Source organism: Carcharhinus amblyrhynchos, chromosome 3 (assembly GCF_965287045.1).
Source record: "Carcharhinus amblyrhynchos chromosome 3, sCarAmb.v2.hapA, whole genome shotgun sequence".
Classification (NCBI taxonomy): domain Eukaryota; kingdom Metazoa; phylum Chordata; class Chondrichthyes; order Carcharhiniformes; family Carcharhinidae; genus Carcharhinus; species Carcharhinus amblyrhynchos.
In genome coordinates, this window is record NC_137326.1 from 103775025 (window position 1) to 103799924 (window position 24900).

Below are 24900 nucleotides of genomic sequence, written 5' to 3' on the forward strand. Positions count from 1 at the left end.
TCACTTTTGCAGCCTCACCCACAAGGGATGATGCCCAGAATGTTTAAAGCTCTAGTTGGAAAAGGACATCCAGAATTTTCATCAAATCGACAGCAAGACGCACTAGAATTCTTCTTGCACTTGATCAACCTTGTAAATGTAAGTCATTAACCATAATGTAACTTGTCCTTTCTCAAACATTGATCTAGTAGATTGGTGTGGTTATTCTCAGCTCTATTCCGGATGGCTACCTCTACTAAACAAATAGAGGATAGAATTAGTTACTGAGCAACATATTGGGTGATATTTTATGGTCTCGCTTGTCCCGAACCATGAAATCCCACCCAAGGTCAGCAGATCTTTCCATGGTCCACCCCTCCCCCGCTCCGATTCCCAAGGTGAGCAGGGCGGTAAAATTCCAGGCATAATAGTCATTGATACAGAAGTGAAATGCTGTCCATGTTGGAAATCTGGATTAAAAACAGAAAATGCTGGAAAAGCTCAGCAGTTCTGGCAGCATCTGTGGAGATAGAAACAGAGTTAAAGTTTCGAGTCCATATGACTTCTTCAGAAAAAATGTCAACTTTTATCTGTAAAGCTGTTTTTAGACCAGTTACCATACAATAATTCAGTCTTGAACATTTATTCCATTAGCTCTTTGAGAAACTGGAGCTAGAACAAACTTTCAATCTCATTGTAAGTGTGGTTTATGTTGTTTTCATTGGGCTTTCTGTTCCTTATTGAGATCTCCAAGATTTCTTAGAAAAGACATTGAAATGGAAAACCTTTTGATTTAAAATTAACATTCAAAGTATGCCCCTTGATTTTGGACACAACAGGTAATTGAAAAGGGACACACTCCTTGGATGAAATGTCAACTATTTTGAAGAGTGACAACATTATTTTCTTTAAAAACAAAGAACAATTGTACTAATGTTTTAATCAAGCCCGTGTTAACTGTGCTGGGGGTCATCAGTGTGGGCGCAAAATCCAGAGAGAATTGGAAAACATGAATCTCACCGCCCTCTCCAGTGGAGTAACTCCTGGATGGTGTGGAGCAGAGCTACGATCTCCTCTATCTGCGTTCCCACAGATGTCCATCCACTGAGATCACCACCCCACCTGGGAAGCAGTGACCCACATAGCGAATGCCAGCTCGCTGCAGAAGAGGTCAGGGCAACAGGGCCACAAAAAGATAAATCTTCTTCGTTCAGCCTGATATTCCCTTTGGAGGTTAGGTTGCCAAGTTCATGTTTGTGTCAAGCTGTTGTAAATACTTGCACCTGCTGAAACGCGCTGTGGGAGCCCAGGAACCTCCATTTTAATACATTAACACATCATTAGAGAGCGCTCACTCTGGGTTTCCCCCCTCACTGTTTATTCAGCAGGTGCCGGTATTTACAACAGCTTGACACAAACACAGAGCTGGCAACCTCACCCCCCAAAGGGGATATCGGGCTGCGCAAAAAAGGTCATTCACCTTCTTGAGGCCCTATTGCCCTGTCCTCTTCTGCAGCGAGCTGGCATTTGCTATATGGACCACTGCTTCCCAGGTGAAGTAGCGACCTCGGTGGATGGACGTCAGTTGGAACGCAGGTATAGGACATGCCAGCTCTGCTCCACACCTTCCAGGAGTTTTGCCAGGGCTCCCTTGGAGAATTTTGGCACTGGTTTCCTGGCAGCCATTCCCCTGACTGGAAAACGGAGGAAACACTTACATTATATGTAAAAATCAGAGAAGCTGAGATTGTTCTCCTTTTATAGCAGAGGGGCTTAGTGGAGGCCAGGTATTCCAAATTGAGTGTTTTCATAGAACAAATAGGGAGGAATTGTTTTCTTTGGTAAGTAGGTTAATAACCAGCAGTCATGTATTTAAAGTAACTAGCAAAAGAATTAGAGGGGAAATTAGGATTTATTTTTCTGGAGTGGGTTCTTAAGATCTGGAGTGGTGATGGAAACAGATTCCGTAGGAATGTTCAAAAGGCATTTTAACATGCACTTTGAAAGAACTAATTTGCAGGGCCATGGGGAGAAAGCCTGAGATGTAGGACTAAATTGGACAACCTTTTCAAACATGATGGACCAAGTGGCCTCCTGTGCTGTGAGGTTCAATGATTCTAATTTAAAAGAAAATCTGTAGTGCTTGGATTAGGAATCTCCCTCCACTTAGATGTACTGCTGATTCTTTTGAAAATAGTTTCTTTCATTCAATGCTCTTATGAACCCCTGTGTATCCCAGAGAAACAACAATGGCTCAGATGATCCCAGTGAAGTCTTTCGTTTTATGGTAGAAGACCGGGTCCAGTGTTGCCAGTCCAGGAAAGTAAAGTACAAACAGAGAGTCGATTATATCATGCAACTTCCCGTTGTCCTAGAGGCTGCTAGTAACAAAGGTATGTACATCCTGGTGCTTCTAACAAACACAAGGGAACATAAAGGTAAACTCGAGGGGCTGTAAATGACTAAAGGATTCTCTATTCTCTAAATCCATAAGGTGCCAAAGGATTTACTAAGTATTGCATTTTGTTATTGAAAAGATCTGGAACAAAGTTGATTCTGATTTTGTTTTTAGAAAGACATTTCACAATTTAAAACTGGAAAAAAATTTGAAATAACACTTCTTCAAATTGAATTTTATGTGAATTTTTGTTTAACATGGATCTAATTTCTGAGCATGTTAGAAAATAAGAAGAATGTCTGTGTAAAAGCACCTGTCTGCCTGGGCTAAACTGCAGAATAGTATGCGTACTATGTACTGCAGCCATCCTGTTGTGCTGGTGGGATTAATAATGTCTAGTTGCTCCATAACCTGAATTTACATGTTACATCCATAACTGACCATTGATAGAAGTGCAAAAACCACACAGAGGACTGCCGTGTATGCAGGTACCTTTTCCCTGTGGGCAGTACTGGGTTCCTCCTCTGACTCTCCAATGACATCTAAAACTCAGTGGAGGAATAAGAGCAGGACAATTGTTGTACCCTTCCGTAATTTAAAACAACAAAGCAGGCCATCGCTGGCCATAACTTCATACAATATAAATACTGGAAACTTCATACAATAGCGCGGTAGCACAGTGGTTAGCACTGCTGCCTCATAGCACCAGGGACCTGGGTTCAATTCCCAGTTTGGGTCACTGTCTGTGCGGAGTCTGCACGATTTCCCCATCTCTGCATGGGTTTCCTCGGATGCCCTGATTTCCTCCCGCAGTCCAAAAGATGAACTAGTTGGGTGCATTGACCATGCTAAATTCTTCTTCAGTGTACCTGAACAGGTGCTAGAGTGTGGTAACTCAGGGATTTTCACAGTGACTTCATTGCAGTGTTAATGTAAGTCTGCTTGTGACAATAAATAAATAAACTTAATTAAAAAGCAGTCACTGTATTTCATGCATGCATGAAGAATGGTGCAATAGTTTATCACAATAATTAAAAATGTAAAACTTTGAGAGAGCTTGTTTTGAAAAACATTTGAACTTGTGAAACTGAATGGTATTAGGAGTACTTCTGGCTATATCCTTAATCCTAAGGGGAATATCTCTATATAAGCAATAAATAACATTATTTGTGGATGTTTTATGCAATGTAATTCTTTAGTACCAGTTTTAAAAAACTGTAATGTTGTTCTCCAGAGGAGCTCTTAGCATATGAAATGAGGAGGAGAGAGGCTGAGATAGCAAAGAGGCCCTTACGAGAGATTGTCCGTGCCAAGGTTCCTTTCAGTGCCTGTCTTCAAGCTTTTCAAGAGCCAGAAAACGTCACTGACTTCTGGAGCAGTGCACTCCAAGCAAAGTCAGCAGCCGTAAAGTAAGTGGGAAGTTGGTTGTATTATTATTAAGGGTTATGAAGTAAATTGTCTTGCTATGCCAGAGGAAAGATATGTTCCCTGATCATACTTGTATGTGAACAATGTAAATATGTTTTCCAGTTCTTGGCTGGAGTTTCCCAGCCCTTCACACCGGCAGGATCTTCTGGTCCCGCCATTGTGAATGGCTCACCACCGGCCCTACCGTGTGGGGCTGGAAACCTTCAGCCCCTATACAATATCCAATTACTTTAACAAACACTTCTGCCAGGCTGGTTTGATTGTAACACAGTATTGCTAAAGATCCCAGGTACTATTCCTCTTAACTGTGTAATTACCAGCAAATGAAAAATGAGCCTGAGCCTTGTTTGTCCAGAGGAAATGGTTCTTCCAGAAAACTAGAACTAAGGGGGGAATGTTGCCAAAAAAAATGGCAGAGTGGTGATTCGGGTGAGAAAGCCAGCATGTTTCTCAAGTCAAATTTCTTTCCACATTTTAACACACTCTGTCAAAAAAGGGGGCGTGTTTTATTCTGTTATGCGGGATGGAGGCAAAGCCCACTTGCGCCGAGATTGGAGTGCCATATTTAAAGGGCTCTTCAATCAGAACATGAATAAACTTCCCCCGCACCCACCACAGAAGTCTGAGGTTCCTGCCCCACACCCGATCAGAGCAGGCACTTCTCTCTTCCCCTCCCCCAACCTCCCTCAAATTATGCCTCTTCCACACGCTCCCTTCCCCCAACATTCCCTGCTCCTCCATTGATGTCTGGCCCACAACCAATACATGGGAATCTGAGGGGATTCAGAGAAGAGAAAATTTGGCAGTCGGAAGTAGAGAAGTATTAACTGATAAGGAAGATGTATCAAGGAAGTTATGTAGAGGTGAATAGAATACTTGACGAGCTTGATAGAACTAGAGGGGATTATAGCCAGCCATTAGATGGGGTCAGAGTAAGGGGGAAAGTAAAAGAACCTAAATCAAGATTAACATTCATGTATGTGAATGCATGGACTGTGGTTTATAAGATTGGTGATCTACACGGACAGGTTAACAAATGGGACAATGATTTTATGACAGAGATCTGGTTCAAAGAAGGGTAGGACTGGGAGTTAAATTTTCCTGGGTGTTTAGGAGAGACAAGAAAGGAAGAAAAGGTAGGGGAAGGGATGCGGAGTGGTATTAAAAATGGTATTAAAGTAATTGATTGGTGTAGTATATAGACCATCAAGTCATAAAAGGGATGTAGAGAAACAAAATGGCAAAGAAATTACAGAGAGGTGCAGTAGTGGAGCAAGTTAATCTTCTGCAGCAGTATGTTTCTGATCCAACGAGGGACTAGGCACTGTTTGACCTGATTCCGGGGAATGAGTTGGCCCAAGAAGATCTAGTATCAGTGAGAGAACATTTAGTGGATGGTGACAATTGTATTAGGTTGGCCGTGGAAAAATACAAGATGCAATCCAGACCGGGGATAATTAATTACGGGAAATCTGGCTTTGATGGAATGAGAATGCATCCAAGTGGAGTGAGTTGGAATCAAATGTTGGTGGAAGAGACAGTGGCTGAAAATGGGCCACCTTCAAAGGGATAGTATAGTAGGCAATGTCAAGATATAGTCCCTTGAAGGGGAAAAATAGCACAAACAAATTTGGAACACACTGGATGGTGAGAAGATAGAGGTGAAGATGAAAGGGAAGAAGTATGAACCTGACAGATGTCAGGCAGAAAATGCAAAGGAAATCAGGCTGAATATAGAGGACCAGAGGGGAAGTGAAAAAGCTAATCAGAAAAGCAAGGAGAGAGCATGAAAAGAGACTAGCAGCTAACATAAAAGGGAATCCCAAGGTTTTCTAAAAGCATGTAAGTAATAAATGGATGGTATAGGAACAGGTAAGGCTGATTAGGGATAAAAAAGGAGACTAGTATGTGGAGGCGAAAGTAGCAGCCATATTAAACAAGTCACCTGCATCTACATTTACAAAGGAAGAGGATGCTGTCCAGGACAAGGTGAGAGAGTACACTCTGGTGCACTGGAGGAATTTACAATTGAGAAGGTGGTGTTAGAAAGGCTATCTTTACTTAAAATTAATAAGGCATCAGGACTGGATGAGATGCATTCACAGATACAGAGGGAAGTGAGAGTGGAAATTTCGAAGGCACTGGTGGTAATCTTCCAGTCTTCCTTAGACACAGGGCTGATGCCAGAGGACTGGAGAATTGTGGATGTTATACCCTTGTTCAAAAAGAGGGTCTAAGGATAATACTGACAACTATAGACCAAACAGTCCGACTTTAGTAAGGAAGCTTCTGGAAACTATAGATCAGGGCAAAATCAATAGTCATTTAGAAAGATGCAGGAAAATTAAGGAAAGTCAGGGGATTCATTCAGGGAAAATCATGTTCATTAGCTGTTGTTTTTTGAGATTGTAACAGGGAAGGTTCATAAGGGTAATATTGTTGATGTAGTGTATATGATACAGCGTTGTAGAACAAACTTGTGAGCAAAATTCTAACTCCTGAATAAAATGGAAAGTAGGCATTTGGATAAGGAATTGGCTAAGTGACAGGAGACAGAGTGCAGTGATAAATGGTTGTTTTCAGATTGGAGAAAGGTTTGTTGTGGAGTTCCCTAGGGGTTATAGTTGGGACCTTTGCTCTTCCTGATTTATATTAATGGCCTAGATGGTAGTGTGCAAGGCATGATTTCAAAATTTGCAAATGTTAGGACGATTGGAAACATTGTCAACTGTGATGAAGAAAGTCTTGAACTTCAAAAGGGTTTAGACACATTGGGCAGACAAGTGGCAGATGATGGTCAAGTGTGTGATGATTCATTTTATCAGGAAGGATATGGTGAGACAGTATAAAATAAAGGGATAAACTCTTAAAGAGGTGCAAGAACAAATGGACTTTGATGTATACGTGTATAAGTCATTGAAGGTGGCAGGGCATGTTGAGAGAGTATTCAATAAAGTGTACAGTATCCTAGGTGTTATTTTAGGTGCATTAAGAACATGAGTAAGGCGGTCATGTTGATCTTGTAAAAGGTACTAGTTAGACTTCATGTGAAATGCTGCATCCAGTCCTGGAAACCATACTTGAGAAAACATGAGACGTTGAAGAGAGTGAAGATGAGATTCAGAAGCATAATTTCAGGGATAAACAAGTATAGATTTGAGGATGGATTGAACAGGTTGATTCTGTTTTCTTTGCAGAAAAGGAGGATGAGAGGAAATTTGATATAAATATTCAAGATCCTGAGATATATGCACAGTAAATAGTGAGAAATTGTTCCTTCTCAAGACTACATCAAGAACTAAAGGGCATAGATTTAAAGTAATGGGCAGAAGGAGTAGAAGTGATGTGAGGAATTTTGTTTTCACCCAGAGGGTGGTTGGAGTCTGGAACAAACTTCATGAAAGGGTGGATTGGGGAATTCAAAAGCGAATTGGATTGCTATCTGAGAAGAAAGAATGTGCAAGGTTACGGGGATACGGCAGGGGGCTGGGATTAGTAGCATGCCCTTTCAGCAAGCCAATGCAGACTCCATCTTCTTCTGCACCATAAAGTTTCTGTGATTCTGTGAAACTCAGCCCAAGTTTTCACAATAAACTTGCATTGCACAGCTATTTGAATAAACCCTACAGAGCTGAAAACAATGGAGACTTTGAAGTTGACTAAACAGGTGACTAGCCAGTTGTTCAGATTTTTCAAACCCTCAACAGATGTCCGAACTTTAATGTAAAATTAAAGCATAGGGTCCAGATGACAATATCTCATTCTTGATACTGTTGAATGCATAAAAGTTATTTAGTCAGTGGAGAAAGTAGTCAAATGCATCTGAATACCAAAACAATGCTGGTTAATTTAATTGCTGCTTACATTTTAAGTACATAGCCCTAGAATCACTTACTGCATTCAAGACATATTTATCATGCAGCAGTAATTCGAACATGTGAAGTTGGTCACATCTTTTAAACGTACCTGTTGAAAGGTTCCCAACAGGCTTTCCCCAAGGTTCACAAACTGACTATAACCTGGCATGTTTCACATAGGGTTCAGGAACACCCTACTTTGCTGACTCCAGGATATTCAAAATTGAGTTAGGCATTTAAATTACTGAACTCTCTGTCACTTAAAGATCCTGACCACCATGTTTCCTGCGTCAGTCAAAATATCGGCCAGCGGGAATAAGCTAGGAAATTTAAATCTTTATTTTCCTTTAATTTACAGAACAGTCCACTTTGCTTCATTTCCTGAATATTTGGTTATTCAAGTAAAGAAATTTACCTTTGGTATAGACTGGGTACCAAAGAAACTAGGTAAGCTCAGTTATATTTTTATCAAGGTACTCATTTTGTGCTCAGAATAATATCACAGTGAGCTGCCCTGGTGGCTAAAGGGATGAACACACTGTATGTTGTAGTACTGGAAGGTCTCAGTTTTAGTTTTGGTTTGTACTAAGTTAGGTGACTTATGTCATAAGAAAATAAAACCATTGCAATTGCTTTCACTATCTCCCTACCATGGAGTTGAGTGGTTTGCTAGGCCATTTCAGAGGACATTTAAGAGTCAACCATGATGCTGTGGGTCTGGAGTCACATGTAGGTCAGGTGAAGTAAGGACCACAATTTTCCTTCCCTAAAGGACGTTATCTTAGGTGTTTCTTTATGGCAATCTGGTAGTCTCATGGTGGCCATGATTGACACTAACTTAAAACACAGTTAGTTAAAATTGTAGAATTTAATCTCTGCTGCCTTCACCTGTGATCACATTTATACAGATGTATTAGGTGACTCTAGCACCCATATGTAAAATGCATATCAAATGATGTAAAGAATCCGGAAAATAGTCATTTTTACATCTATTTAGAATATCATTTAGCAACAGTGATAACCCGTCATGACTGTGCTGCCTTTCATGTGTTGCTACCAGGAATTGATTAATAAAGTCAAAAAGCAAAATATTCTAGTTTTAACCACCAGCTATTGTTAGTTGTTGCTGTTCAGTTCTCTTGAACTTGAAAAGAATGACTGCTTCTTCCAAATCATGTATCCTGTAATACATACCATACCTTTACAGCAGCTCTCTGCATTGTGCTTCAGATGTCTCCATAGATATGCCAGATCTCCTCGATATCTCCCATCTGAGGGCAACGGGTTTACAGTCTGGAGAGGAGGAACTTCCTGATATTTCCCCACCCATTGTGATGCCTGATCAACCCAAAGGTGATTCATTCTCTGATAGCTTATTTAATCCTTCTAATTGCAAATATTGTCTCCTTTTTTTATAATTTGCTTATACTTTTGAGAAAGAGATTTATATGCATTTTTGCAACAAAGATTAATAACAACATCTAGGATAAAGTGCAGTACTGACTATTACGACCTGATGTAAGGTTTCTCTTTACCCTTATAATACAGAAAAGGCTGTGTCAATGTTTGAATTCAATTCCATCGCATTAATATCTGTAATAAATCCTATTCCAAGGGCAGTTTTTACAGCTTTGGGTTTTATGAGATAAAACTATGTTTGAAGCTGCATGTTAGAAAATGAATGAACACTAAATGTATCATGAAACTCCCCACGGACACAAGTTCAGTTTTTAAAAAGAGTCTACTAATGAATACATAAATGGTAACAGAAGATCCAAAACTGGATATGGAACTATACTAAAGGAATGAATAAAAAGTATAATAATCTTGATCATTTTGGGCTCAGAAAGCTGATAGTGATATGAAAGAAGGGCGGCATACTGGCTCAGTGGTTAGCACTGCTGCCTCAAAGGGACCCGGGTTCACTTCTGGCCTTGGGTCACTGTCCGGGTGGAGTTTTCACATTCTCCCCATATCTGCGTGTGTTTCCTCTGGATGCACTGATTTTCTCCCACAGTTCAAAGATGTGCAGGTTAGGTTGATTGGCTATGCTAAACTGTTTCTTAGTGTTGTGGCATTAGCAGGGTAAATATATTGGGTTACGGGTATAGGACCTGGGTGGGATTGTTATTGGTGCAGGCTCGATGGGCCTAATGGCCTCCATCTGCACTTAGTGATCCTATGATTCTAAATTTGCTTTAACTCATGACATGTTCCCAAATATTGTGCTATTTCCGTCAATACTTCATAGTTCTAAAATCCCAAAAAACCTACAAAAAAAATGACTACTCGAGGATCACCTGCCTCCTCTTGTGGATTGAAATAGTTCCCCGTCTCAAGAAAGACAGAAGGAACTTTCCAGACTGATGTTGACTCAATGGCTGGAATTCTCCGGCTGTTCACGCCAGTGGGATTCTCTGGTTCTGTGGCAGTGCATCCCTGCTTGTGGGTTTCCCGCCGACATGAGGTGATGTCAGTGGGGATTCCCATTGACAGCGACGGGGCCAGAGAATCCCACCACTCACAAACAATGCGCCACCTCACGCTGGTGGTAAACGTGCAGCTGGGAGGCCAGAGAATCTCACCCCATGCCTTTTCCTGAAACTAATTCAAAGGGATAATTTCAAATTGAATGGGTCATTCAGATACATGCATGAGCTGTCTCAAACTCTCAAAGAATGTAAATCACCACACAGTGTATAACCAAGCTTGCCACCCACTTCTTCGGAAAAGGACTTTGGACTCGTAACAGGTCACATACTGAGACAGCCATGTTTTTTGTCTACTTTTAAAACAACAAGTTCTGGGGACAGCCATCAAACCGGCTGCATGGAAAGTAAGATAATAAAGAAATCTATCTTGAAAGTGGGAGAGGGACCTTTCCCTCTAACCTATTTCAACTTCAAGTTCACCTGAGGAATAACCTCTAGCAAAGTTAATAAGAGGCTTACTGAAAGTCCACTGCTTTACTAGACCTTCACTTCAAACAAAGCACCAACTCATCTAAGAAACTACAGGCCTGTGGTGAAAGAGACTGAGGTGATCATAAATTATAGTTGTATTATTTTATTCCTTCATCTTTATCTAATCTTTACCTGAGTGACATGGATGAGTCAAGTGAATAAGACCTTTTTTTTCCAAATCTCCAGGGTGCGTGTATGACAATAAAAAATAATCTTCCTAATTTTTAAATTCACTTTTAAACTTACTGTGGGAGTGATTTAAATTGGGACGATCACTTGGAAGGTGAGAAAACACACCCCTCACATATAAAACACAATAATCCCAGCCAGTCAAAAAAACCCCATAAAATCAGTCCCTTGATATCATTATTAAAACTCATTCTACAGACACTTTTACCAAGATTTTTGCAGTTGCAACGCTTAGAGCAAAGAAATATACCTGTTATCAAGAGGTGATGTAAATTTTTTGAAATACAATGAAACTTGTTTTCAGTGACCACTAATTATTTGAGGAACACTACTGCTAGTCACTTTGTATTTAAAATATCTTCTAATGGAAACATTGCAGTTGCATGCTGCCTGTATCTTGTGCATAGCTTTCCTCACCTTCTAACCTACCAAAGTCCTGGCTGCCTGCATGAAAAATACACCAATTTCTGGAGAACTGAGCTTGTGTAACAGTGGGTATGGAGTTCCTGCTTTGGTTCCTGACAAGAATCTGGACGTATGTTACAGCCAAAATCATGCCTGTTTTGAGGAGTATTTTCTTTCTCAAAGTTCCGTTCACTTTTATTTTCATATTGCGAATGTAAACTCTCCCATGAACCCACACTTTGAAACGTAATTCTGAAAAATAATTTGCTTTAAAGGACTGTTTGTGCTCAGTTGCTGAATATATTCAGTATAAAGATTGATAGATTTCTGGACAGTAAGGGAATCAAGTGAATCAAAGGATATGAAGATAGGGTGGGAAAGTGGAGTTGGAAGTGGAGGATCAGTCATGATTTTATTGAACAGTGGAGCAGCTCATGTACTGTGTGGCCTAATCCTGCTCTTTACTTGTGTACATAATTCAGCATTTTAAAATACCATTCCACTACCTTTGGCTAACACAATTTTAAATTGTTGAATATTACTTTACAAAAATATATACAGAGTTGATTGCTAGTTATATTCAGGAACAGCTGTCATTTTCTAAGTAAATTAAGAAACTCACATTCAAAAGATTTTAAATGGCCTCATAGTGCCTTTGAGCCAGAAATAAAAAGTTTATTTATTAGTCACAAATATGGCTTATATTAACACTACAACAAAGTTGCCACAGTCCGGCGCCTGTTCGGGTCAATGCACATAACCAGCATGTCTTTCAAACTGTGGTCGGAAATCGGAGCATCCAGGGAAAACATGCAGACTCCACACAGACAGTGACCCAAGCCGGGAATTGAACCCAGGTCCTTGTCGCTGTAAGGCAGCAGTGCTAACCACTGTGCCACCGTGCCACTCCTGAAAGAACACAGCTTTATTTTTGCAGCCTCCTCAAAGGAGTTTCCAGCAAACAAGTGTAATTAGCAGGAACCCACAGCGGTGTTTAACTAATTCTGGGGCTCTGGCTAGTTTTGTAAATAGAGGCAGCTTCTAACGTGACACTTCTAAGATAGTTCTAAAAAATCCAAGAAGCTCCATTTGCGCGGAATGTAATTTGTCCATTAGATTCTTTGTGAGGGCTATGCAGACTTCAAACATTGCTTTCATAAAACCATCTGAGTGCAAACTCATCTAACCCCGTGATACTCATTACCCAGAGACAAACCCCATAAATTAAGTGCCTTTCACACAATAAATATTCCGAGTTGTTTCACAGTTGGGAATGAGGTCCGAGCAAATGTAGGAGAGGATCCAGAAGGCAAGGTTTTAGAAGCAATGTTTAGGAAAGATGTGGAGAGGTATAGCAAGGCAGAATGATTCAAAGATCCAATACAATTGAAGGTTGTGCCTTGATGGTAGAGCAGAGAGGAATAGGTCTGTTTTGAAGACCAGATATGGAAGGTTGTATAGGGAACATGGGTTAACACTATAGAGGAATGTATAAATGAATTTGAAGTCGTCACTGTGAAGGGTGAGAAGCCAATGGAGGTTATCGAGGTCAGGGTTTTTAGGTGAATAGGATTTTGTGTGGGATAAGGTGTAGTTTTAGTTGAATTGGACTTAAGAAAGGTTGTCAAGGAGAATGGTAGATAAGTTTGAGTCAAGTGTTGACAAAGGCACTAATGAGATTTTTGGTGGCAGTTGAGTTGGGGAGGAGTAATATTTTGAAAATAAAGTGAATAGTTTTGGTAGGGATTGAGCATGATGTTTGCAGCTCAGCTAAGATTGACCTGAACACCGAGGTTCCAAACTGTTCAGTTAAATTTGAGCAAGTGTTCAGTAATTGGTATGATACCATGTGCTGATGTATTAAACTTCTGGGGAAGCCTAAACACAGTAACTTCGATACGTTCAACATTGAGCTACAAAATATTTTGGCTCATCTGTGACTTGATATGTGGTTAGGCAGTTGGACATCATAGCAACAGTTCTATAAATAACAAGTTATATTTACCAAGCACACTTAAAACAACATTAGAAGATACTAGGGTCAGCTTAGTTGAGAGGTAGTTTTAAGAAGTGTCTTACAGCAGGGAAGAGAGTAGAGACAAGGAGAGAGTTGGGGAGGAACTTTTCAAGCATAAAACCTAGACAATTGAAGACATGGCCGCCGATGGTAGAGCAATTAACCAGTGATAGTAGAGCAACCTTGAGGGTTGTTGGACTGCTGGAAAGTACAGAGATAGAAGGGCCAAGACTGCAGTAGGATTTCACAACAAGGATGAGAGTTTTAAAAATGAGGTATTGTTTAACCTAGAAACAATGTAGGTCAGTGAGCATCGGGGTGGAGGTGACTGAGACACAGGCAGCAGGAGTTTTGAATGGCCTTGAGATGAGTAAAGGTAGAGTGTGAAACAATGGCCAAAGGAGTGTTAGAATAGTCAATAAACTCGGATGATGTCTGTTAGTGACAAATGAGCTGAAGCAGAGACAGAACTAGGCGATATTATGAAATTGGAAATAAGTGGTCTTAGTGATGGTTTTGATATGGAGTTGGAGATTCATTTTGGCGTTAGATTTGACACCATGTTTGCAAACAGTTTGGATGAACCTCAGCCAGTTGCCAGGAAGAGGGATGGAATCAGTGGCTAGGGATTGGAATTTGTAGCTGAAGACAATGACTTCAGCCTTTTCAATACTTGCTGGTGAAAATTAGTACCGGATGTCAAACAGGCAACATGAGAAAGCAAAGACAGTGGAGGGGTCAGGTTAGTTGGTTGTGAAGTGGAGTTGGGTTCCATCAGCATACATGCTGAGACAGGAGCCAAACCATTGGCAGTGAATAATTCTGGCTTAGTTGATGCTTTCTTTGTCAATCAACATTGCTTCTTTTACTTTTTCTTGGTCTCTTCTGTGAAATATTCTAATTTAGTCAAAATTGCACTCTGGTTTCTCTTCTGATCTATAAATCTCTTTTGTGTCACAAATAGGCATGCAATGAAGATATTGTAGAGAGAACCACTCAGGGTTTTATATAATTTTTTGATGTCCTAATCTCAGTAAAGTTCCTTTTCTGGGGTGGCACTGTGACACAGTACTTAGCACTGCTGCCTCAGCGCCTGGGACCCAGGTTCAATTCCCACTTTGGGTCACTGTCTGTGCGGAGTCTGCGCATTCTCCCCGTGTCTGCATGGATGTCATCCAGGTGCTCCAGTTTCCTCCCACAGTCCGAAAGATGTGCTGGGCGGGTGCATAGGCTGTGCTAAATTCTCTGTCAGTGTACCCGAACTGGTGCCAGAGTGTGGCAACTAATAGATTTTCACAGTAACTTCATTGCAGCATTAATGTAAGCCGAGTTGTGATCCTAAGAAATAAACTTAAACTTCTGAGTGGGTGAAAATGCTGCATTTTTTCACTCGGTGATTTAAAACCATACAGAACAAACCTGGTTATTGATTTTGAGCAAATAGTTCTATAAATAATCTATTTTTAATTAATAAGGAGAATTCCTCATTTGTGTAGCTTGCCACAGTAACTACTAGTAAATTATAAATTTAAGGATTCAGTTTGGGAGGAATCAGTAGGACTATGATTTTAATTATTACTCTACCTTCTGCAGCTCCCTGCACCTTTGTGAAAATACCAATAGTTTTTTTCAGTTATATTCTGTTATATCAAAACCCATGGTTATTGGGCTAACAAGTGACAACAAGTTCTGGCAATTGATTCATTTTTAATCTACCCTTGCTTTGTTATGGATATTTTCTCTCCACTTTTTCAATGTTCTCATGTGACAAAGACCAAGAAGCAGTTTAGTTTCAGACCTCTGATGACTTTGCTCTGGAGGCAGCTGAGGAATGTCATTTTTAAAATGTTTTCATGTGATTCTGGCTAGACCAGCACTTATTGCCCATCCCTAACTGCCCTCGAGAAAGTGGTGGTGAGCTGCCTTCTTGCACTATGGCTATAGGTGCTTCCACATGCTGTCAAGGAGGGAGAGAGTTCCAGGATTTGACCCAATGACAGTGAAAGAATGGCAATATGGTTCCAAATCAGGATGATGTGTGGTTTGGAGGGGAACTTGCAGGTGCAGGTGATTGTATTCTGCCACCCTTGTACTTCTACCTGGTAGAGACTGCAGGTTTAGAAGGTGCTGTTGAAGGGACTTTGGTGAGTTGCTGCAGTGCATCCTGGTAGATGGCACAAACTGCTGCCACTGTGCATTGGTGGTGTAAGGAGTGATTGTTGAATGAACTGGAATGGGTGCTAATCAAGTGAGCTGCATTGTCCTGAATGATGTCGAGCTTCTTGAATGTTGTTGGAGTTGCACTCATCCAGGCAAGTGGAGAGTATTCCATAACACTGACTTGTGGCCAGGCTTTGGGAATCAGAGTTCCCAGCTTCTGACCTGTTTTGTATCCACAGTATTAATATGGCCCATCCAGTTCAGTTTCTCGTCAATGGAAATCCTTAAGGTGTTGATAGTGGGGGATTCAGTGACGGTAATGTCAAGGGGAGATGGTTGGACTGGGAAATGGTTGAATTTTCTCTTGTGGGAGATGTCTGGCAATTGTTTGGCGTAAATGTTACTTGCTACTTTTCAGCCCATGCCCAGAACTGGACAACAATAAGACATGGGCTGAAAAGTAGCAAGTAACATTTACGCCAAACAATTGTCAAGTATGGACATGGGCTGTTTAAGTATCTGAGGAATTCTGAATGGTGCTGAACACTGTGCAATCATCAATGAACATCCGCGTTTCTGACTTTGAGGGAGGGAAGGTCATTGGTGGAGCAGCGAAGATGGTTGTGAGGAACTCCTTCAGTGATGTCCTGTGACTGAAATGATTGGCTTCCACCAACCACATCCATCTACCTTTGTGTTAGGTATGACTCCAATCAGTGGAATGTTTTCTCCTTGATTTCCATTGACTCTAGTTTTGCTAGGAGTTTTGGTGCTGGTCGTGTGCATTGGGTGATGGGAGACAGTGGAGGAGATGGAGCCAAATCAGTGGTCTCAGAACATGCCCAAGTTACCAGAGTAAACAGTAGCAATGACAGTGACATCGAAAAAAGGCATAGGTAGAGCATTGCTTTTTCTTTTGGGACAAAAGTCTAAAAAAACACACTGGGAAACAAATAACTATTGGGTTGGGGAGTAGACAGTGTCTCATGAACATGTCTCTGTGAGGCATGTTTTCTGTGTCAAAGACACAATGCGGATGCAAGTCATTTATTGTTCCCTCAAAACGTGACTTTTACAATGCCTTCAATTTACTTACACTCCAAATTATCTAATATTTCTTACCTGTGTCCTGGCTAGCAATAGACCCCACTTACTTATACCTCAGCCCTTACCAATCCCCAAATGTACTCTTTCTAATATTTAAAACCCTTATTCTCATGTAAAAATGAATCTGTCTCTAGCCTAATGTCCTGGCCATCAGTTGTACTCTGGCCTCACGTGCATCCTCTCTGCCATCATTGGAGGTAAGGCCTTCTGCCATGTTGGCCTTAATCCCTGGAACTATCCTTAAACCCCTTCACTTTGCTGCTTCACTTCCTCATTTAAAAGTCAAATTTAAGCCTTTAGCCATATTTGTGGCTCTCTCTCTGTCTCCAGATTATTCTACAATACAATGTCTGCTTTTTTTTCCATAACATCTTTTGCACATTTTCTCTACTTAAGGTATTTATGAATGCAAGTTGCTCTTTGGGTAATTTAGCTCTGCTGAGTTTATACGTGGTTGCATATTTCTTTCATGTTGTTTTCAGGAGCCTGATGTTGACTTGATGAGTGACTGCAATGTAGTACAGTGTTGATTTATATGAACCAAGAAAATCCAAGATTCAATCTGTAGAGTTTGCAACGTTATCAAATCTCAGTTGGGCAACAGTTGGGACAAGGGGGTACTATTAAATTGGTGTGAGGGAGATTTGGCAGTGATTGTTGCTCCTGATGTTAAGGGACAAGTTCTGCCCACGGTAATGCTATGTTAGGACAGGGTTAGGTCGAATCCCAATGCCAATTGTGTGAGGTGTTGTAGAGTACCATGTTCCACTGGGCTAAAAAATCGATCAGTGTATTTGAGAGAATTGAATGGGAGGAGATTAAAACTACTGGGAAATGGAAGTACAATAATTATTTGTTTTTATCTTTCAGGCAGTCTGCTGAACCATTTCATGGAATGTACGTATCAATTTTATTCTCCTGTTTTAGAAAATGTACTTGTGATTTTATTTTAGCCAACTAGAGAAGTGCTCTCTGCTTTAACCCCCTACATTTCAATTTTCACACAAATTGCCCTCGTATTTCTATTTAAAAATAACTTTTTATAAATATGTGGTATGTATTATGCATCAAATCTTAAAGCATTCTATTACTTCAAGTTCGTTTGCAAAGCTCTGCTGCCAGCTTGATTCATTCTTTCCTTACAGTAATAATGAGGAATGTGTTTAAGCTAACCATTCTTCCTGTGAATATAATTCTAGTCCAGGTATAATTTGTATATTATTTGATCTTAATTGTGGACATTGCCTAGTTTGTAATACTTTACAAATGATCAGCATATATCTTTCAATCATTGAACATCAAACACTGGCACTATTTGGAGCATTTCTTACTTGCATGCGCAGACATTGGGCTTTCCTGCAGATTGCTATATTGATGGCATCTCTGAAAACACTGGGTTTACCATTTATAGCCATTGTCTGTTTTTATTCCCTTTTGTACAGCTCCGGACATTGATGAATCAGCAGTGATGCAGCTGGCTGAGATGGGTTTTCCACTAGAGGCGTGTCGGAAAGCCGTGTACTACACAGGAAACCTGGGGGCTGAGTTAGCCTTTAACTGGATCATAGCACACATGGAAGAACCTGGTAAGCTTAGAAGCCAGCTTTGACAAAGGGTCATCTGGACTCGAAACAGCAGCTCTTTTCTCTCCTTTATAGATGCTGAGACCTGCTGAGATTTTCTCGGCATTTTCTTTTAAGCTTTGAAGTCAGGTAGCCAATACATGACAGCAAATGCTTTTGGGTTTTCTGATGAACTGTGTAATGGTAAATACAGTTTGTGTTTCAGTGAGATGCTTAGTAATACTGATGGACCAGCTTATTCAGGAGTATTCATAGTTACCAAAAATAAAACTAAAATGGGCTGGTGTGAAATATCTTAACATCTTCTCCGAATGAGGCAATGGTCATATAAATATCTGCCTTGCTGGTAGTAGGGAAAAGCAGCTGCCACAGTTAAGTCATGTAGTTGATCACTCCTCCAGAAGTTTGTACTCTTTGGAATCTTGCTCCAAATTTTAAATTATAGTTGTATATTTTCTGAAAGGACTATTATTAAAACAGCATTAGGGTATAACGTGAGAATCAAAATGCCAGAGGGTGGCTCAGTGGTTTGTATCTGTTGCAAATCTAACGTATTGGCTTGGAAGGTGGACTATTAAAATTGTGGATCTCAAGTGCGGGTAGGTTCTTTAATCGATAAATTGTTTCTTTATAAAAGAAGGAGGTATTGGGCGTCTTAAAAAGCATTAAAGTAGATAAATCCCCAGATCTGATGGCATCTAACACAGAATACTAAGGCAGGCAGGGCGGAAATTGCCAGGGCCTTGATAGAAATCTTTGTACTCTCATTGGCTATCCTCCAGTCTTCTGGAACTTCACCTGTAGCCAATGTTGCTTCTTTGTTTAAGAAGGACAGCAGGGATAATCCAGGAAATTATAGGCCAGTGAGCCTTATGTCAATGGTAGGGAAATTATTGGAAAAGATTCTTAGGGATAGGATTTACTCACATTTGGAAACAAATGGATTTATTAGTGACAGACAGCATGGTTTTGTAAAGGGTAGGTCGTGCCTCACGAACTTGATTGAGTTTTTTGAGGAAGTAACAAAAATGATAGATGAGGGAAAGACAGTGGATGTTGTGTACATGGACTTCAGCAAAACCTTTGACAAGGTACCTCTTGGTAGACTGGTACGAAAGGTGAAGTCACACAGGATCAGAGGAGAGCTGGCAAGATGGATACAGAACTGGCTTGGCCATAGAAGATAGAGGGGTGCTTTTCTGAAAGGAAGGCTGTGACTAACGGTGTTCCACAGCCATCAGTTCTGGAACTTCTGTTGTTCGTAGTATATATGAATGATTTGGAGGAAAATGTAGCTAGTCTGATGGAGTTGCAGATATTGAAGAAGATTGTCAGAGAATACAGCAAGACATAGCTGGACAAAGGGTCATCTGGACTCGAAACGTCAGCTCTTTCCTCTCCTTACAGATGCTGCCAGACCTGCTAAAATTTTCCAGTGTTTCTGCCTGTGGATAATCGGATGCTCTTTCCTAAAGTAGCAAAGTCAAAGTATAGAATGCGGGCAGCCGATATCAGTCTGAAGAACAATGCCCCTGTGAAGGAAATTATAGATTCCCAAAATCATATTGCCTACCTTTCTGGTGGGCATTGTCCAGTAAACATTAATACAAACCAGTCAATAATCATCCAGCCAATAACAATACACATCATGACCTAATGAGATTTAGTTTGTTATTAAATTATGGACGTTACCTCCCTTCTGTTGCAGCAATATGGGATGCTGGACAGTGAAATGGGAGAATAATTTCCACTGAACTGAACCCATGTGACTCTCATCCGACCCTGAGAAATTCTTCATGTGTGCTTCCCACCTGTTTATCTCTCGGAATTGTATGACCGGATTCACAAGGCTAGCATTGGTAGCCATCTTGTTCCCCACCACTGCTGATAGCATTACTGCTTTCAGTGAATCCATTGTTCCTTCCCTGTCCCTGTATTTGGTCACTGACTGAAGTTTCACAAAATGTAACCAAAAACAAAACACATCCATCTTGTAAATTCAAAATACATGTTTTAAATGTGAAATATTTGTTAATTATGCAGAGCTGTCTTCTATGGCAACAGCCCTGGCTGGTTTATGTTCCCATAATCCAAGATCATTCGTTTGAAAGTTATTAAATCTATGGTTATGTGTCTATTAGTCTAATTAGCCCTGCTACATCAGTATCCTCCTTTTGGCTGTTGGCCAGGGACCAACTAAAGCTGCTAAATTGATGTGCCTAAGTAACTAATCTGAGTCCTTACTAAGTATTTTGACTTTCAGATTCCTTTCCTCTTTACCCTACCTGCTGTCATTGATGCTGTTCCTCCTGTGGATTTAGAAAGTTGTGCATTTGCATATTTGATCAGGTATATAATTACTACTAACACTAGGACCACAATGAAAATAATGTAATCCCTTCCAAGGTCAATGTTCCTGGAGAGCCTATCCAGCCTGAGAGCCGACCACCCAAGGTAAATGGTTCAGGGTTTTTGAGTTTCTCCACCTCCTCCTTGATGTGTACAACCAGATTAGTTATGTTTACCTTACTGTCTGGTATGTAGTGCAACACGCTGATCCAATTACTGCACATGTTCCTCCCCTTGCTGCCAAGACGCAATCCAATGCCATCATAATCCCTCTGTATCCGTGGCAACCATCTCACCACTGATCTTCATGAGAGCAGCTTCAGTGTTGGCAACTTGTTTCCCAATGGAGCGCACAATTTTCTCTCACATTGTTCTAACTGCTCCATATTGGGTAAATATAATGCTGAAAACAGTTCTCCTTCTGTCATAGCTCACTGGCATCTTGGCAGATGAGGGAGTTTATACATGTACGGAAGTTTCTTTAGGGTAACAAGATCCCTTCCATCTAACAGGAAGCCAAGCGTAGACTCTGTCTCCACGAATCCAGTGTACCATTTTTAAGTTGGATATTATGGTTCACTGAAGCAATGCAATGTATTACATAATTGGTCATTACTGGGTGGGTTCAGGCATAGCATACTCCTCGGGCTTACTGTATAATCACTTTTGCTTACCCCTAAGTTTTTCCAAGAACTTCCCAACTTCTCTGTGCAATAGATTTCTCTCAGTGTAGGTGCTGCTTTAAATCTAGACTAGGAACTGAACCTATTAAATTATAAACAAGTGTGTACCTCTATGTACAATTAGCCTTCCTGCACAGGTCTCTCTGTTGTGAAACTACTCTCTTATCTCCTAACTTATGTAATGTCCTCATGTGTGCCAAATATTAGCCTGTGTTTCTTGAGGAAGATGCTAAATGATCTTAGATGCTGGTCCTGTTTGAGCCAATATCTGCACAATCAGTACTAGAAACGGATAAAATGGAAACACATTCATTATAAAAATTGCCATGATTCTCCCTTTACACGTTTTGCCTGCTGGTCAATGTTAAACAAGCAAAATTCAATTATATCTCGCATTAATTACATCACGGTACTCTTGATGTGGTCTTCTTGTCATCAGTGTTGATGTAGTCCTGTTGTCCTGCCACTGGATTGTGGACTTAGGCTTGGCTTATCTTTTTTTCAAGAGCTCTCACAACTCTATAAAACACAAGTCTGATGACTCGCAGCATTAAGTTAGTTCCTTATTAATTCAGTCATTCCTATCTCTTTCCCTCTAATACTACCCTGATTATTTTGCACTATTATCCGACTTCACCTAATTGCTAATCTACAAATTCAAATTACTCCAGCGAAGTTCTCAATCCACTACAAGAGCCATTATTACCTCCCAGTCAGTAGGATTATAAATAAATCCACTTGGGTGACCTACTGATAGTTACCCCTTCAGGATTACTGATTGAGATACAGTTTTAGCTAAGTCCAGTGTTGCCACCGTGGCCTGCGTTTCTCAGTGAGGGCACATGTTTGCCCTGCAATGATTACATTGAGGGTCTCCACATTTGACCCCCAAACTCTTTTCTGTCATGAGTTTCACCTTTATCTTATCCCCTGGTGTAAGTATTCTCCTCTGCTAGCTCCATTCAATCTCTGTGCTGCACTGAAGAGTAACCACCTGTATTTTAAGCGAATGTAAACAATCAATTAATTCATGTGCTGAAACACTGCACTTGGGCTAATTTCAAGTTCTCAATATTGCATCCTCCGGGAGGTCCATTGCTCTTCCCGTCATCAGTTCAAACGGGGTTAACCCTGCTCCTTGAGAAGGAGTAGCTCTTTGTCGTAACAGTATTGCTGGCAAAGACTGCACTCAATTGTTTCAATCCTTGGCTAGACAGTTCTTTAACATCCTGTTCATCCGCTCTACCATTCCTGAATTCTGGGGGTGGTGTGGTATGTGAAATCTTTGCATTATTCACAATATTCTACAGGCATCTGTAAAATGGGTTTCCTGGTCTGAGTCTAACTGAAGAGGAATACCCACCTGGGTATTAAATCATTTGCTAATATCAAAGCCATGTTTTGGCTGCAGCATCTTTGTGTGGGAATGCTTCTACCCACCGGGTAAACTGATCAATAATTACCAGACAATAAGTCTTTCCTTGCACTCAGGGTAAGGGCCCTGTAAAATCATTTGTAACTCTGCTCATGATTCTTTAGGCTGTGGTTCATTATCCATCTTGCAGGGACAACATCATTCCACTAGGGTGCACCACAAGCATTTTTGACAAGATTGTACATGTAGTTTTCGGCCCATGTGTGCTATTCCATAATATGCCTCCAATAAGGTCTGATGTATCTACTTTCCCTTCTCCATATGCCGTCTCGACCTCTCTGTCCTCCATGTTATTCCCATTCCTGTTTCTCTTCCTCTGACGCCTGTTCCTGTATCTGTTTCACATCAATGACTGTGACTTCCCTGGCTTGTGCTGCTGACACACTTGATATTTGGATTCCTCCCAAATTCTGTTGGAACAGGTTTTTAGCTGCCTTATCTGCCCTACTGTTTTCTTCTTGGGCCTGGGTAGAAATCATCTGATGGGCCTGTATTTTTATAACTGCAGCTTCTGAGGAACTGTGAGTTGCCTGAAATAAATACCTGATTAGATGTTCATGCTGGGTATGTCCCTCGCTAAATGTTACAAATCCCCTTCTTCCCTAAGCTGTCGTGTAGTCATGGACTACGCCACAAGCAGATCGGCTGTCTGTGAACACATTTATTTGTTTTCCTTTACCCTATTCTAAAGCATTGGTCAAAGCTAACAACTCTGCTACTTGTGCTGAATTGCTCCATGGGATTTGTTCTTCTACAATTGCTGTTCCTTCGTCATTCGCCACTGCCCATGCCATGCGGGGTTGGCCATTGATATACTTCCTGGTTCCATTTACTAACAGATTAATCATTCCCTCCCCAGTGAGTGGTTCTTTTACTAATCCCCTTTGCTCGCTCCTTCTGTCACTTCCGCTATACGTCCATGCTCTGTCCCTTGCACTATAAACCCTCCTGCAGCATTTTCTCTTACATCACTGCTGATCTCTACATGTTTGTCTGGCAAAAGACATGCTTCCCACTTTAAACATGTTTCCATCAGAAACTCTTTTTAACCTACTGGCTTCTAAAAGCTGAGCGATTGTGTGTGGGCTGTAGAGAATTATTTTTCCCATCAAAGTGAGTGGCTTGGACGCTCATGGCCCAGGAGACACATGCTAAAGCCCTTACTAATCAATGTGTTCCCCTGGCTACTAAATCTATTTATCCCCATGCCGTTGGGTTACTACTGCAGCTTGCACTCCATCACTCTCCTGACAAAAAATGTGAAATAGCTTTGTAAGATTCAGTAGACTTCGGGTTAGGGCTCTTGCCATGGCTTGTTTTAAATCTGAAAAGGCTTGTGCTTCCACGTCTCCCCATACTACGTCCTCACTACTAGCCTTTCCTCCCTTAATCAGGTTCTGTAAAGATTTGGCACGTGCAGCATAATCCTCCACAAAATTCCTGTAATAGTTAAAAGGCTCCAATATTTGTCTTCCCCTTCCTGATGAGAAATCTTTTCACATAAAATATAACCTTCTTGTGGTTCTCTGGAATTCCTCTTTTCCTTACCGACTTCTACAACATAGTAACTTCTTTTAAAACAGAAATCAAAGCTTCCAATTAGTTTCTGAGCAGTGACTTATTTTGGTTGCTCTTTCATCTTCTTAAATAACAACATCATTTGTTAAGAATTATCCCAAGCTTAGAAAATAATGTTGTGAGCTTTCAATTGTCCATTAGTGTCTATTTTATCTCTTTTTTTTTCAAAAAGCGTGTTCCTTCAGCTATGGCTATCCCCTAAACTGTGTTTTACTTCCTAGCATCTCTCTAAATATCTCTCTTTATTACCATTATTATTGTTCCCTGTATTCACCAAATGAATCCCACTTTTAATCCTGTCCTACTCTTATTATCATCTCTTCCATAATGTCTCTCTTATTCCCCTGTTCACTTCCCACATCTCATCTGTACCTCATTTACTTGTTCCTTTCCTTCAAGTGTTTACTTATTCCACTGGATCATTTCTCTGGCCTCTTTCTTATCTCCAATCTCATTAAACTCACACTCCCGTTCTACTATATGTAACTCTTCACTAAATAGCTGAATGCACTCTCTCTCCTCTGCTATGTTTTGATTTAAGCTAATGATTTTACTATTTGAAAGCTACCACAAAATCTTAAGACACAAAGATCCTTTCTGTGTGGGACAGAATGGGTTAACTCTCTACTCCTTTTAAAAAAGGGGACGTGTACATTTTCTCGACTGAACGTCATCGCATCAAAACTCTCTACTCCTGAACAAAGATGAATCCCTATCTTTCCCTTGTGAAGATTAATTCAAAACAAGACTTATCATCACTTTTAAATAT

At 40.6% G+C, this 24900-nt stretch overlaps 1 protein-coding gene across 1 annotated transcript in view; it reads left to right on the forward strand.

The window, feature by feature from the left end:
* The window catches only part of usp13 (ubiquitin specific peptidase 13), a 92921-nt gene that overhangs the window by 52528 nt on the left and 15493 nt on the right, over positions 1 to 24900 (forward strand). Inside the window, exons 11-17 of the mRNA XM_080185631.1 lie at positions 13 to 138; positions 2219 to 2372; positions 3612 to 3786; positions 8021 to 8109; positions 8893 to 9015; positions 17374 to 17400; positions 17946 to 18089. Coding sequence (XP_080041757.1) covers positions 13 to 138; positions 2219 to 2372; positions 3612 to 3786; positions 8021 to 8109; positions 8893 to 9015; positions 17374 to 17400; positions 17946 to 18089 — 838 coding nt within the window. The remainder of the gene's footprint in view (positions 1 to 12; positions 139 to 2218; positions 2373 to 3611; positions 3787 to 8020; positions 8110 to 8892; positions 9016 to 17373; positions 17401 to 17945; positions 18090 to 24900) is intronic.